The sequence below is a fragment of the Ictalurus furcatus genome, chromosome 23 (assembly GCF_023375685.1).
Source record: "Ictalurus furcatus strain D&B chromosome 23, Billie_1.0, whole genome shotgun sequence".
NCBI lineage: Eukaryota > Metazoa > Chordata > Actinopteri > Siluriformes > Ictaluridae > Ictalurus > Ictalurus furcatus.
The window spans coordinates 16,317,710-16,333,655 of record NC_071277.1 but is presented as its reverse complement, the minus strand read 5'-3'; the positions used below and the strand labels follow the sequence as shown (position 1 = coordinate 16,333,655).

Below are 15,946 nucleotides of genomic sequence, written 5' to 3'. Positions count from 1 at the left end.
TTATGTATTAAGTTGTGCATCAATTAATTAGTCAAACAAGTCATGTAGCATTATATGTTGTAACTTGGTGGAATATTTAGGCAATCCCTGTTTTTTAAAACTATTTGGTTACATATGTATCAGTTACTTTTAAAGAATACAATTAAGGACAGTGACAGTCATGATGCTAAAAGTTTTTTTATTTGGTTTTACTGACAGGCCCATATAACCCTAAATACGTAGACGTGAAAGAAATTGATTTCTGTTAAACGTCACAGTCTTTTGCTTAACACAGAAATACACGCATTATATCACCTTCACTCACCGTGGAAAGATTTTTCACATCTTTTTACATCTTTGTCCACACTGCTGAGACTGAACTACTGTTCAGTACTACTGTACTACTGTACTACTACTGTAGTAGTAGTAGTAGTAGCAGTAGTAGTAGTAGAAGTAGTAGTTGAGTAGTAGTAGTAGTAGTAGTAGTTGTAATAGTAGTAGTAATAGTAGTATTAGTAGTAGTTGAGTAGTAGTAGTAGTTGTAATAGTAGTAGTAATAGTAGTATTAGTAGTAGTTGAGTAGTAGTAGTAGTAGTAGTTGTAATAGTAGTAGCATTAGTAGTAGTTGAGTAGTAGTTGTAATAGTAGTAGTATGAGTAGTAGTAGTAGTAGTAGTAGTAGTAGTTGTAGTAGTAGTAGTTGTTGTTGTAATAGTAGTAGTAGTAGTAGTTGTAATAGTAGTAGCATTAGTAGTAGTTGAGTAGTAGTAGTAGTTGTAATAGTAGTAGTAGTAGTTGTAATAGTAGTAGCATTAGTAGTAGTTGAGTAGTAGTAGTAGTTGTAGTAGTAGATGAGTAGTAGTAGTAGTACTTGTAGTAGTAGTAGTAGTAGTTGTTGTAGTAGTAGTTGAGTAGTAGTAGTAGTTGAGTAGTAGTAGTAGTTGTAATAGTAGTAGTAGTAGTTGTAATAGTAGTAGCATTAGTAGTAGTTGAGTAGTAGTAGTAGTTGTAGTAGTAGATGAGTAGTAGTAGTAGTACTTGTAGTAGTAGTAGTAGTAGTAGTTGTAGTAGTAGTTGAGTAGTAGTAGTAGTTGTAATAGTAGTAGTAATAGTAGTATTAGTAATAGTTGAGTAGTAGTAGTAGTAGTTGTAATAGTAGTATTAGTAGTAGTTGAGTAGTAGTAGTAGTAGTTGTAATAGTAGTAGTATTAGTAGTAGTTGAGGAGTAGTAGTAGTAGTAGCAATAGTAGCTGTAATAGTAGTAGCATTAGTAGTAGTTGAGTAGTAGTAGTAGTTGTAATAGTAGTATTAGTAGTAGTTGAGTAGTAGTAGTAGTAGTTGTAATAGTAGTATTAGTAGTAGTTGAGTAGTAGTAGTAGTAGTTGTAATAGTAGTAGCATTAGTAGTAGTTGAGTAGTAGTAGTAGTAGTAGTTGTTGTAGTAGTAGATGAGTAGTAGTAGTAGTATGTCCTTGTACTCAGACATCCAAACCTGCAAATACTCATTTCACTGTTTTTTATTTCTTTTTAAATCCCTATTATGCATGGGTACACTTTAGTGGAGTCTGTGGTGAAGTGCGTTTTGTACTATTTCATTTGGACACTTCAGACCGTAAACTGAACCGAACTGATGGATGAACTTGAGAGAGAGAGAGAGAGAGAGAGAGAGAGAGAGAGAGAGAGGTAGACTGTAAAGCCCGCCTACCGAGAAAATTGATATATTAGGTAACACAAAAATAGACCAATCAGGGCGCGCCGTGTCACTCTCTCACCCAGTCTATCACTTGCTGTTAAAATGCAGGAGACTCCCGGAAGTTCCGGCAGAGTTGGGATGTCTATTTTAACTTGTTTCTTTGATCCCACTGCAGTTCGCAGTTTTTCTGTTACACTTCTCATAAACAGTACGTGGCATTGCCATTGTTGTTGTAGTAGCGGAAGTAAAATTGCAACAACCCGGAACTGTGAAAAGAATCAATTGGCAGGAAACCTGGCAACCCTGGCTCAAACTGAAAGTAAAACGTAAAGTATTGTAGCTTATTTCATGAGTAAAGAGCGTATAACGTGTATAAGAATTATACTGTTGAGGGTTTTTTTTTTAAGAAGAAGAAGTGAAACAGTAAACCAACATTAACTCGTCAGGAGGTGTGTAGCTGAAGAGGATCTCACTAATGGCGTCTAAACGGTCGTTCTCTGAGGAGGACTTCGCGTGCCCTGTGTGTTGTGATGTCTTTAAGGAGCCCGTGCTCCTCTCGTGCGGTCACAGCGCGTGCAGCACCTGCGTTCACCGGTACTGGGCCATCAAAGGCTGCAGAGAGTGTCCGCTTTGCAGGAAACGATCCGCGACAAACCCTCCTATCAACCTGGCTCTGAAAAACCTGTCTCAGACCTTCCTGAAGTTCCGACGTGATCCCGAGACACTCTGCGACATCCACGGAGAGAAGCTGAAACTCTTCTGTGTGAATGACGGACAGGCCGCGTGCTTAATGTGCAGAGATTCTAGTAAACACCTCCAGCACCACTTCATACCTGTCGACGAAGCAGCTTCTGAACTAAAGGTCAACTTTGATGGAATAGATTCGGGGCCCCACTAGCGACATTCATTCTTTAAAAAGAATTAAGTATATCGTTCTCTCGAGTTACTTAGTCGCGGCCATGATCTCATGGGCGTAACCACGCATTCTTTGGGGGGTCGTGACCCCCCCAATGTTGAGGGAAATACCAATCTGCCCCCCCCCTCCCCCCCCCAATATACAGTACAAAATATTTTCTATATGTCCCCATTTAATGAACCCTGCCAACGGATCTGTATTTTCTCCATCTATTCTATTCATTTATGTATATTCCTTTTTAATATATTTCTGTTTGTTAAGGAAAATCGGTGTGTGCCCCCCTCTAGTTGTACACTTGGTTGCGCCCATACTCAAGGCATGTTCGTTGATATATTTTAGCAGCTCAGTCTGTAAGAAATGGAGACAGCAGCCAAGTGTAGAAAAGTGCAGCAGAACATACGAGCTTTTATTCAGACAGTAAGTAACTAGATACCTAAATAGTTGGTAACCTTAGCTTAGTATAGAAGGCATCATACCATGGCCTGGTTTGTTCTTAAGAACGTCAATTAAGTGTTGATATTTGCACACTCACGAAGTAGGCTAGGCTAAGGTCAGTTCCAGTTTTTGACCATTAACGTTACATTCACTTGCATATCCTCCCGCCGAGTTCGTTGGACTCCCCCCCCCAAATGTCCATACCATGGTTACGCCCTTGCATGATCTCACTCCCTAATTATCTCTTTCTCACTCCTTAATTATCTCATTCACACTCCTTAATGATCTCCTTCTCACTCCATAATTATCTCATTCTCACTCCTTAATGATCTCCTTCTCACTCCATAATTATCTCATTCTCACTCCTTAATGATCTCCTTCTCACTCCATAATTATCTAATTCTCACTCCCTAATGATCTCCTTCTCAATCCTTAATTATCTCCTTCTCACTCCTTAATTAGCTCATTCTCACTCCTTAATTAGCTCATTCTCACACATTATCTCATCCTTACTCCTTAATAATCTCCTTCTCACTCCTTAATTATCTAATTCTCACTCCATAATGATCTCCGCTCACTCCATAATTATCTAATTCTCACTCCCTAATGATCTCCTTCTCAATCCTTAATTATCTCCTTCTCACTCCTTAATTAGCTCATTCTCACTCCTTAATTAGCTCATTCTCACACATTATCTCATCCTTACTCCTTAATTATCTAATTCTCACTCCCTAATGATCTCCTTCTCAATCCTTAATTATCTCATTGTCACACATTATCTCATCCTTACTCCTTAATGATCTCCTTATCACTCCTTAATTATCTAATTCTCACTCCCTAACGATCTCCTTCTCACTCCATAATTATCTTATTTTCACTCCTTAATGATCTCCTTCTCACTCCATAATTATCTAATTCTCACTCCCTAATGATCTCCTTCTCACTCCATAATTATCTCATTTTCGCTCCTTAATGATCTCCTTCTCACTCCATAATTATCTTATTTTCACTCCTTAATGATGTCCTTCTCACTCCATAATTATCTCATTTTCGCTCCTTAATGATCTCCTTCTCACTCCATAATTATCAAATTCTCACACCCTAATGATCTCCTTCTCACTCCATAATTATCTTATTTTCACTCCTTAATGATCTCCTTCTTACTCCTTAATTATCTAATTCTCACTCCCTAATGATCTCCTTCTCACTCCATAATTATCTTATTTTCACTCCTTAATGATCTCCTTCTTACTCCTTAATTATCTAATTCTCACTCCCTAATGATCTCCTTCTCAATCCTTAATTATCTCATTCTCACTCCTTAATTATCTAATTCTCACTCCCTAATGATCTCCTTCTCACTCCATAATTATCTTATTTTCACTCCTTAATGATCTCCTTCTCACTCCATAATTATCTAATTCTCACACCCTAATGATCTCCTTCTCACTCCATAATTATCTAATTCTCACACCCTAATGATCTCCTTCTCACTCCATAATTATCTTATTTTCACTCCTTAATGATGTCCTTCTCACTCCATAATTATCTCATTTTCGCTCCTTAATGATCTCCTTCTCACTCCATAATTATCTAATTCTCACACCCTAATGATCTCCTTCTTACTCCATAATTATCTTATTTTCACTCCTTAATGATCTCCTTCTCACTCCATAATTATCTTATTTTCACTCCTTAACGATGTCCTTCTCACTCTTTAATGATCTCCTTCTCACTCCTTAATTATCTTGTTCTTATACCTTAATGATCTCATTCCACTCTGTAAGTATCTTGCTCCTACACCTTAACTATCTAATTCCCACAATTTATCTTGCTTGGTTTTCAGGTCATTATAATTAATAGATCTTTTTATATATACATTTCTCACATATATTTTATTTATTGTCTATAATGTAGTTTAAAAAATTGGCTTTTTAATAATGGCTTTTTCATTACCTGGTAGTTTCGATAATTTATTCTTTTCAAGTGTAATCGCAAAGGTACAAGTACCTAATTAGTAGTATAATAATGGTAATAGTAATAAAATCCAGCCCTTGATTTTTTTTTTGGTTTCAGAAAAGACGTTTCAATTGGATGTATCACTAAAATGTATTTACTCACAGTGGGATTAATTTATGCATTTTGGATTGCAGGATATTCTTAAGAGTGCAGTGAATACATTGAAAATGAAAATTCAGAGCTTTCACGATGCCCAGGTTCATTTTCATCGAAATGTACATCACATACAGGTGAGAATAGCTAGCCTCCTTTAAAGCTAGCAGACGACACACAGCTTTATTTTCCTGTAAATCTGAACAGCAGCTGTTCTCTGTCAAATCTGTTTGAATGTCTTTATGACAGTAAATGCTGGATGGACATGAATTTTTTTTACAGCGAAATAGTGATAAAACTGAAATAAACATTTTTTGGCCCACCAGTTTCAACTACTGCTATTTTCAATCAGTTAGGTCCTCTGTCCACCAATGTGCACAATTGTGTCAAAAACCTTGGTGTCATTTTAGATCCTACATTGCGTTTTGATAAGCAGATCAGTGCTGTTGTCAAAAGCAGCTTTTTTCAGCAAAGATCTATTGCTAAATTCAAGAAAATGCTCTCTAAGAAGGACCTGGAAACAGTTATTCATGCTTTTATAACATCAAGGTTAGACTACTGTAGTTCTCTCTACTTTAGATTGCCTAAAACCGCTTTAGATTGATTGCAAATGGTACAAAATGCTGCTGCTAGATTATTCACTAGCACCAGAAAACGTGAGCATATCACTCCTGTCCTCGCCTCTTTACACCGGTTGCCAGTCAGTTTCAGCATTTTAATATTTCTGCTATTCGTTTTTAAATCTTTGCATGGACTTGTTCTTTAGTACATATGCAATCCTTAATGCATATTGCATAATGCATATGCTTACCCTGAACTTCTCCTTTCAGGAGAAGTTCACGTTTTAAAACTAAAGGTGACCGGGCTTTCTCAGTAGCTGCTTCCAGGCTCTGGAATAGTCTCACTTTTCATATTAGATCTTCCCCCTCTGTTGCTATGTTCAAATCTTCTCTGAAAACCCGCTTTTATTCGTTATCTTTCAATTCGTTCTGAGGGTGTAGAATTTTTATTTTTATCAAATTAGTATTTGATACTATTAAATGTTTGTTTTAAATCTGTTTTATACTACTTGTACAGCAATTTGGTTTCAACTTCGGTTATTTTTAAATGTGCTTTATGAATAAATAAACTAAACTAACGCAGAAATATGGTATAATATACGATAAAGAAAGTGTATGAAAGTTACTTTATCCTTTGTTTTATACGAGGACCCGTCCAATATTGGTTACCTGATCAAAGCAGACAATATTTTTTTAAGGTTTCACAGCATTGGTGGAAATTCTGCAAATAATGTGTAATAACTAATAATACTGAATATATATATATATATATATATATATATATATATATATATATATATATATATATATATAGCAGGAATTATGCCATAAATCTATGGGAAAGCTACGAGACAAGACAAACTTGGGGCTCTAGATGGGGACTCTACTTGTTTAAGAAATTGTTAATAATATAAGGAAAGCCTATTTCATTTTAACCAAAACTGTTGATGGCTATGTAATTTTTAATTTTTTTTTATTACCATATTGGCCAGGGCTAAGAAATCATTTTTTAGTCTTATTAGGCCTATAGGCAACAAAATTGTAATATTGGTCGGGCCCTTTTTTTTAAACATATAATGTGTGCATGTCTGACTTACTGGTACTTGTGTTAATCATGTCAGCAACAGGCCAATTACATGAAGAAGCAGATTAATGAGGATTTTAGGAAACTTCGGAAGTTTTTACAAGATGAAAAAGCAGCCTTGGTGATTAAACTGGAGATGGAAGTGCAGCAGAAAACAGAGAGCCTGGAAAAGAAAATAGAAAAAATTAAACAAGAGATACTGGCTCTCTCAGGCACTATTGGAGACATAAAAGTGGAATTACAATCTGAAGACATCAGATTCCTGAAGGTCAGGGTATAATTCTTTCTTTCTTTCTTTCTTTCTTTCTTCCTCACTCGTCTACTGTCTTTTTTTCATACCACCCCTCGCTTTCATTTCCCACAAAAGTAATAGGAGCAAGGAGGTACAAAAAATAATAGTAACTGTGCGGGTTTGCGGGATTGGGCAGAATTGGTCAAATTTCCTGCAGGAGAGGGTGGGATTGGTCAAAATATTTGCAAGAACGGATGGGATTGGTCAAAGCTTATTCAGGAATGGATGGAATTGGTCAAATGGTTTGCAGGACTGAGCAGGATTGGTCAGAATACCTTTGACAGTTAGTGGGAGTGTGATTTTAAAAAGAATTCTTGTGCACACCTCTAATCTAATTATTTTTATTTATTTATTTATTTTGCAGAACTTTGAGACAAATCTGGAAAAGTAAGTTGTATTTCTCTTCCTTCCCATTTTATTGATTTTTCATGTTTCTGTCACAGCAGATGTAAACATACAACTTTTGTAACACTATTAAGGAATATAATATAAAGGAATAATAATGCTTTTATATTTAATTTAAAATACAATTGTATGTATTTTAGTTGTTGTATTTAGATTTTATTTAAACACAAATTTAAAAGTAATACTCAAATCTGGTATCAGGATTACTACAGCCTTGACTCCTTTTGGGGTTTTTTTAGAGTCCAGTACAAAGATTCAGAACCAAATATTTCTTCAGGAGAAGTAATCAATGTCGCAAAGTACCTGGGCAATCTGCAGTTCCAAGTCTGGAACAAAATGCAGAGCTTCATCAAATACAGTGAGTTTTTTCATAAATTTTATAAGAGCACTTTCAGCATCTAGAATGATTTGAAAAATTGGCTCTTGTATTAACTATTAGATCTCTGTAAGATACACTAATTGTGATTTGTCTTCTCAGGTCCTGTTGTCTTGGACCCAAACACAGCTCATTCACAGCTCATCCTGTCCCTGGATCTGACCAGCGTGAGGGACAGTGATGATGACCATGAAGACCAGGCTGACATGCCAAGACTGCCAGTTTTGGACACTCCTGAGAGGTTTAGGAGTTTGTGTGTGCTGGGCTCTGAGGGCTTCTCTTCAGGGCTGCACTGTTGGGACGTTGAGGTCGGAAGCAGCACGTTCTGGATGCTCGGAGTGACCACAGAGTCTGTACAGAGAAAAGAATCCAATGTTTTTCCCAGCGGAGCTTGGGGTATTGGGTATGATGACCAAAAGCTGTGTGCTCGGTCTCCTTCGGAAGCATATACTCCTCTGCCTTTGACTACCAAACCCCAGATGGTCAGAATTCGTCTGGACATGGATTCAGGGGAGGTGTGGTTCTTAGATCCTGCCAGCAATGCCGTTATCCACATGTTCTCGCACCACTTCACTGAGAAGGTCTTTCCGTTCTTCCACAGCATGTGCAGTCTCTTTCCTCTGAAGATCATGCCTCTCCAGCCTTTTGTGGTGCTGAGAAAGCTCCCTTAATGCTCTTAATGTTTTTGCAGGTTGTATTAGCACTGGCTCATGCTGCTATGGACATGGACAATGGAGATACATTTTGTTTTGCTTTCTGTATCTTCCACAGCTGAGGGTGAACACAATGGAGTATGACATTAGTAAATCTGGGACATAATGCGTCACATTTTTCTTCAGAGCTGCACAGTTATATTTAAACTGTGTGCTTACTCATAACATAGCTCAGGTGATGTTTATTTCAGCGTTCACCCTGGTTTTCCCCTAGTTATTCCCCTAGTAATTTTCCACAAGGGGTAGCTATTGGCTCTCTAGTAGTTTTGTATACACCAGTACAATGCAGTGTTTCCCCACACATACTGCAGGTTATACTTGGGCAGTACATTTAATTATGTTGATTTGTGACCATAAAAAAAAAAAAAAAAATGCACTTAACAACCATTCCAAGAAATCAACACACCTTGCTTTCACTTTTGAGTGTAGTTTGAGCTCAGGCTACACACCTTGAAAGAAACACAAAGAATTAGACTTTCATGATGTTGTTCAAGTTCAGTAACTGATGAATAGATTCAAATATAAATTAAAATTTCTATTAAAATTATATGACTCAAGATGGATTTGACCAATGTGAACTCTTCAAGGTGCATTAGAACACTGTGACTGATGCATCCTTGAATCCTCAGTCCTTCAGTGGTCCTTGAAAGTTTGTGAACCCTTTAGAATTTTCAATATTTCTGCATGAATATGACCTAAAACATCATCAGATTTTCACACAAGTCCTAAAAGTAGACAAAGAGAACCCAGTTAAACAAATGAGACAAAAATGTTATACTTGGTCATTTACTTATTAAGGAAAATAATCCAATATTAAATATCTGTAAGTGGCATAAGTATGTGAACGTCTAGGATTATCAGTTAATTTGAAGGTGAAAGTGAGCACCTTGTTTTATTTAAAGAACAGAGATCTATCAAAGTCTGGCCTTCACAACACATGTTTGTGGAAGTGTATCATGGTACAAACAAAGGAGATTTCTGAGGACCTCAGAAAAAGTTCATGCTCATCAGGTTGGAAAAGGTTCTCCAAAGAGTTTTGTTGTGGATAAAAATGACATGAAATAAACACGAGGGAGACCTAGTATGAGTAATATGTAATTTTATTGAAAATTCACAGGACTGGTTGGATTCACACTTTAAGATCTTTAAGAGTAACACACTATGGTTTATTAGTCACAGAGAAATATAAGAGCTGAGAAGGGCAGGCTGAGAAACACACACACTCTCGTACAGTCAAGGGCGGGCGTGCAGACATAACACACACAACGGCCCCAACGCACACACATAACATTATGAGATAACAACATGAGACTAAGGTCTCTCTAAAATTGTTTTCTCTCTCTCCCACTTTCAATCCTAATGGTAGTCAGAAAGTCCTCTTTCAAAACATCATGGTAAATTTGATAAGCCTTTTTTTACACATCATGGTAATGTAGATGAGCTCTTTTTAACCCTATTGGTATTGAAATCATAGTCTTTCTAAAATATATTGGTTATCTACTGTGTAAATACAGTATAAATACTGGAGCTTGAGCTCCAGGTGTCGGATCACTTCTGAGAGTTCTCATTGGTGTGGATCTCGTGAGGTGGAAATACCTTGCTTCTTCTCACTCATGGCTGGTTTCTTTTTTTCTATCTCCAACTGGGTTCACAGATGTGAGTATTTGCCTCTATGTTGAATTTTAAGTGTCTTTGGGTAATAGGCTAAATTTGGGCCAGCAGTTTCGACTCCATCAATCCACAGTTCGACAGATTGTGTACAAACTGAGGAAATTCAAAATTTATTGATTTATTAAAAATTGTTTTTAGTTTTGCAAAATTATTTTGTCTATCATATACTGCAATTGCTTTGCCATTATTCTTAGTGGCACATGTAAAGTGTTATGCCAAAGCCTTCTTTAAGAGCTCATGTCACGTTCTGGAAATAAAATCAACTGCTTCAAGACTGTAAATTGTAAATCTGATTTAAATTAAACATGCTTTACTTTGCTTCATAGGGATCCACTGTGTATCGTGTGATGTTTTGCAAATGATACATTCAGAGTGACACGCCCTCACTGACCTGAAAATAAACTCTGTACATTTGAAAGATCACATTAGCAGATGGGCTGCTCACTTTACGATCCAAAACACGTCAGCTGTCCGGGGCACACAGTGTAGCCTTGATTTCCAGACTACTATACCGTAAGAACAGCTGTGTGTTTTCACCTGCGTCAAATACGCAAATGGATTCTCAGCTTCCGTTCTCTGCTGAGGAATTATCCTGTCCCATGTGCCACGACGTCTTCAAGGATCTAGTTCTCCTGTCATGTAGTCACAATATCTGCAAAGTCTGTTTCGATCAGTACTGGAAGTCTATGGGGTCTCCGGAATGTCCTGTTTGCAGAGAGCAAACCGATGTGGCTTCTTCATGTAGTTATGTACCGAGAGATGTGTGTGAGGTCGTGCTACAGCGAAGGACTAAAGAGAAAGCTTCAGCATGTTCTACATCACTCTGCGGTCTACACGGTGAAAAATTCAAGTTCTTCTGCCTAGAAGATGAACAGCTGTTGTGTGTGACGTGTCGCACATCAACAACACATGAAAATCATCAATGTTGCACTATAGATATCGCGGCACATGACCGTAAGGTGAGACAAGCGTAACCAGTGGTGGGCAAGGGACTTGGTGGTTAAGGCTCTGGGTTACTGATCAGAAGGTTGGGGGTTCAAGCCCCAGCACTGCCAAGCTGCCACCGTTGGGCCCTTGAGCAAGGCTCTTAACCCTCTCTGCTCCAGGGGGGGTTTACAGCACAGTGAAATTTTTTTCTTCGCATACTCCAGTATGTTATGAGGTTGGGGTCAGAGCACAGGGTCAGCCATGATACAGCGCCCCTGGAGCAGAGAGGGTTAAGGGCCTTGCTCAAGGGCCCAACAGGGGCAGCTTGGCAGTGCTGGGGCTTGAACCGCCAACCTTCCAATCAGTAACCCAGAGCCGTAACCGCTAAGACACTGAGCGTTTTTTTTTTAATGATATAATGTCAGAAAGATATCGGCCCTGCCTGTTTTTGATAAATGTCTGTGGTGATGTTTTAAAACGCGAGTATGTAGTCATGTCGCCATAAATTGAGTCATCACTGTCCCAATGTGTAGTGAGCCAGGATCCTTACCAGTGCCCCAAATTGGGTACATACTGATTCACGACCTAGGGAGCTGATTGAGACGCACCCTGTATTTAGCTGCTAAGCTTCTGTTGTATGTAGCCTGTTGTGTGTTCCATGCCGTGTTCTTCCAGTTCTTGTTTTGCTCATTTTATTAATCTTGTTTTGACTTTGTTTGTTTTGTTTCTGTCTCACATCAAATAGGTCTGACATCAAATAGGCCAATAACTATAAGAACTCAGTAATTAATCGAATAACTTGATAATGTTGGGTTGTGATTTCCACCACTGTAACAGAATTTAAAAAAATACACAAATAAATTAGTTAATCTATCAATTAATTACTAATAATAATAATAATTAATTAATCAATTAATTACTACTACTAACCACATACTCCATAGCTATGTTTCTGTGACCCCGGGGTTAAACTGACCACACTTTGAGAACCACTGCTTTAAACCATAGGCACAATTTCTTTATAGGAGAGTGCATTGAATTAACAAAAACATTGCCATTATTTTATGAACTCAAACAGTGCAATAAAATAACTTATATCACACTGTGTATAATTTCAGGATGTACATAATGGCAACTCTGAATACACGTAACTTTCCCTACATGCATTTTGATGGAACTTCTTAAACTTATTCTGAATTCAGCCCTATATAAGGTTTATGTAATGCTAATTGTGTACCTTAATCTGTTTGATGTAAACATTCTAATCTAATTTGTGATTAGATTAGAACAATTGTCAAAAGTAATTTTTTTTTTTTAAACTGTAAATTTTCAGGGCACACGGTGGCTTAGTGGTTAGCACATTCGCCTCACAGGGTCAGGGGTTCGATTCCCACCGTGGCCCTGTGTGTACGGAGTTTGCATGTTCTCCCCATGCTGCGGGGGTTTCCTCCAGGTACTCCGGTTTCCTTCCCCAGTCCAAAGACATGCATGGTAGGCTGATTGGCATGTCCAAAGTGTCCGTAGTGTATGAATGGGTGTGTGAGTGTGATTGTGCCCTGTGATGGATGGGCACCCTGTCCAGGGTGTACACCGCCTTGTGCCCGATGCTCTCTGGGATAGGCTCCAGGTTTCCCCATGACCCTGAAAAGGATAAGCGGTATAGAAGATGGATGGATGGATGGATGGATGTAAATTTTCAAGACACAGATAAACAAATTGTAAAAACGTATTAAGTTTACTATGCTTAATTTATTCCAGAAGGATCTTAAAACAGTACTCAGACTCTTACAGGACAAGTGTCAGGTCCTCAAGAAGGTCAAATCAAATTATGATCCAACTGCAAAGTGCATTAAGGTGGGAGGAAGCTTTCCTCAAGACTTGTATAATGTTCTTAAAAGTAATGCATTGTACTTAATGTATGTTCTGTTCCTTTTAGTATCAGACCAAGAAAACAGAGCAGCAGATCAAGAAGGAGTTTGAGAAGATTCACCAGTTTCTTCAAGATGAAGAAGCATCCAGATTAGCTGCTCTGAGACAGGAAGAGGAGCAGAAGAGTGCGATGATTAAACAGAAGATTGAAGAGATAGACATATTGATAGCATATTTTTCCTATATTCTCAATATGATGAAAGAGGAAATTGGAAGTGAGAATATCTCATTTATGCAGGTAGGAACTGGATTGATTTATGCACCTACAACTAAGCGTGTGAAACAAATCAGAAATCAGAAACTCATATCTTAAAGGGTTTGATTTAAACTTCTTCCTCACTGCATAATTTCAAATGCCTAATTTAATAGTTTTCATGTATTCATTATAATTCTAAAGTAGTAGAATATAGTAATAATGAAGAAACTGCTTCTATGTCCCAATGTTTTGACTGGTATGTCTTTTATTTGACTGGTATTTTTTTCCATAGAGCTTAAGAGCAGTAGCAAAAGCGTAAGTCATCCTACTTACGTTTCTTTCCTATGAATGATTTCACAAGTTGGAAATTCAATTCTCTGAATTCTTTGACCCATAACAGCACTGACTCCTGAATGCTTTGCTACTTATAGCAGGGCTCAATGCTCCTTGCAGGATCCGCAGATGTTTTCAGGAGCGCTGATTGATGAAGCCATGCACGTGGGGAACCTGGCGTTCAGAGTGTGGGAGAAAATGCAGGAGATCGTTCAATACAGTGAGTTTCTAACACAAAACTAGAGAATTATTTTCTAATAAAAGCTACCTAAAAAGTATTTTGCAGGTGTTCTTGGATTTTTGTTCTGTCTATTTTTATTTATTTATTTTTTCCTCTCTGCAGCCTCTGTGATTTTGGATCCAAACACAGCCCACCCTGAACTCATCCTTTCAGATGACCTGACCAGTGTCCAGCGTGGTTATGGAACACAATACCTCCCTAATAATCCAGAAAGATTTGATCAAGCTTACTGCATCGTAGGCTCCGAAGCATTTACCTCAGGCATCCATAGCTGGGATATTGACGTCACAGACGTTCCTGATTGGGAGGTCGGTGTGACAACTGGACTTATCCCAAGGACTGGAAAAACTGACTTGGGTAGCGAAAACTGTAGTGTCAAGGCTTCTCATGGTGAATATCTGGCACGGTTCTCAACAGCGGCAGCCTTTAAGCTCCATCTTAAAGACAGCCTACAGAAGATCAGAGTTCAGCTGGACTTTCAGAGAGGAGAAGTAGAATTCTCCGACCCTGTTACTGACACGCCAGTGTTTTCTTTCAGCCATTCTTTTACCGAGGGAGTCTTTCCTTTCTTTATTACTCCATGCAAACTTTCAGTTCTGAGGATATTACCATTATATATTGATTATATACTGAATACAGAACACGTTAGAGAGTGAGGCAAGTAGCTAAAGCATTAATCCATGGAGTAAAAAAATGACAGATGTAGTATAATTCTGCATAGTACACAAAGTTTCCAGAGAAACAGAACATTTTGGACAAAAGTCCTTCATTATCTGTGCAAATAAAATGCTTCTTATGCTTTAGGTGAAACTAGTGGATATGTGAAATGATTAATGCTTGATAAAATGATCAACCAGTGCGAACTGACATCCAGAAATATCCTTGGGTATTATTTCTGTGGGACATGAAGTAAAAGATATAAGAATTGTTTTCCTTGTGTGGTTTGGGTAGAAGATAGAAGTACGTATAAGTCCTGTTAATACGTATCGGCATCAATGTGGATATCAGGGGGAACCTATGTAGATGGTGAATGAGTGATGTTTCAGATATCAAAGACAGTCATTTGCCAAATAAATAAAAAAAGATGCACACAAGATGGCAGCCTTGTGCTTTCCATTTCTGACTAAGAGCAAAATGATAGGCTGCTAATACCCTATAAAGACAGTTTTAGGCTTAAAGATGTATTAATTGCTTTATTATTATTATTATTATCATTATTATTATTATTTCTTACTGGTACAGATAACCCAAAAAATATGTAATACATGCAAAACAATAATTATTTAAGCATTTTCAGATTCCAAAACCCATTTGTGCTTGTCTGTTTACACCTGTCAGTCTTGTTATAGACACACCCAATGCCGCTTAACTCCACCCACATCGCAGTCTGTATAAAAGGAAATTTTTATGCCCAGTACATAAAAATAGTGCACATACGACATGCTTCCAAGAAACATGGTAAAACTAGAATAAGCACTGGCAGCGTTTTTCCAAAATGTGAAGAGATACAGTACGCATTACTGGTGAAAAGCGGGAATAACTCTGCATTCTCCAGTTAACGAATTTCTCACTGATATTACAAAAATGGTGAGTGAGAAAAGAAGCTAACATTGAAACTTGATTGTTATCAATCGTGTTTAGTTCTGCCCTGAATAAGCTATTTCACATAACAGATATTTACATATAGTCCACAAGACACAAAAATAACTGATTTTACACAAATGAACCAATTCCAAAAGTTACATACGCTCGATTCTTAATACTGCGTGCTGTTACCTGGATGATCAGTGACTGATTTTATGCTTTGTGATAGTTGTTCATGAGTCCCTTGTTTGTCCTGAGCAGTTAAACTGCCCACTGTTCTTCAGAAAAATCCTCCAGGTCCTGCACATTCTTTGCTTTTCCGGAATCTTCTGCATATTTGACCCCTTTCCAACAGTGGCTATATGATATTTGAGATCCATCTTTTCACATGAGGGAGTCGCACACAACTATTTCAAAAGGCGCAAACATTCACTGATGATCAAGCAGTCAACACAATACATTAAGAGCCGGGGGGTATAAACTTCTGAACAGGATGATCTGT

General features: G+C 37.8%; 2 protein-coding genes across 4 annotated transcripts; both read left to right on the top strand.

Annotated features, from left to right (window-relative positions):
• Window positions 1-507: 507 nt before the first annotated feature.
• On the top strand, window positions 508-10,555 carry LOC128599443 (zinc-binding protein A33). 3 transcript variants are annotated; one of them, XM_053610988.1, is made up of 6 exons: window positions 508-2,532; window positions 5,175-5,270; window positions 6,821-7,045; window positions 7,434-7,456; window positions 7,714-7,832; window positions 7,953-10,555. In XM_053610988.1, exons 1-6 carry the CDS (start codon window positions 2,146-2,148, stop codon window positions 8,519-8,521), a joined length of 1,419 nt encoding a protein of 472 aa, XP_053466963.1. In that variant the 5' UTR covers window positions 508-2,145; the 3' UTR covers window positions 8,522-10,555. The 3 variants fall into 3 exon arrangements, with proteins under 3 accessions (XP_053466963.1, XP_053466964.1, XP_053466962.1); XM_053610987.1 differs by having other exon boundaries at window positions 509-2,532; window positions 6,815-7,045; window positions 7,953-10,553; XM_053610989.1 differs by lacking the exon at window positions 6,821-7,045 and having other exon boundaries at window positions 7,953-10,554.
• Window positions 10,556-10,711: 156 nt separating this feature from the next.
• On the top strand, window positions 10,712-15,094 carry LOC128599442 (E3 ubiquitin-protein ligase TRIM35-like). The gene is made up of 6 exons (XM_053610986.1): window positions 10,712-11,193; window positions 12,920-13,015; window positions 13,098-13,328; window positions 13,579-13,601; window positions 13,718-13,839; window positions 13,963-15,094. The coding sequence occupies exons 1-6, from the start codon at window positions 10,789-10,791 to the stop codon at window positions 14,514-14,516; spliced, it is 1,431 nt and encodes a 476-aa protein (XP_053466961.1). The 5' UTR covers window positions 10,712-10,788; the 3' UTR covers window positions 14,517-15,094.
• Window positions 15,095-15,946: the final 852 nt, after the last annotated feature.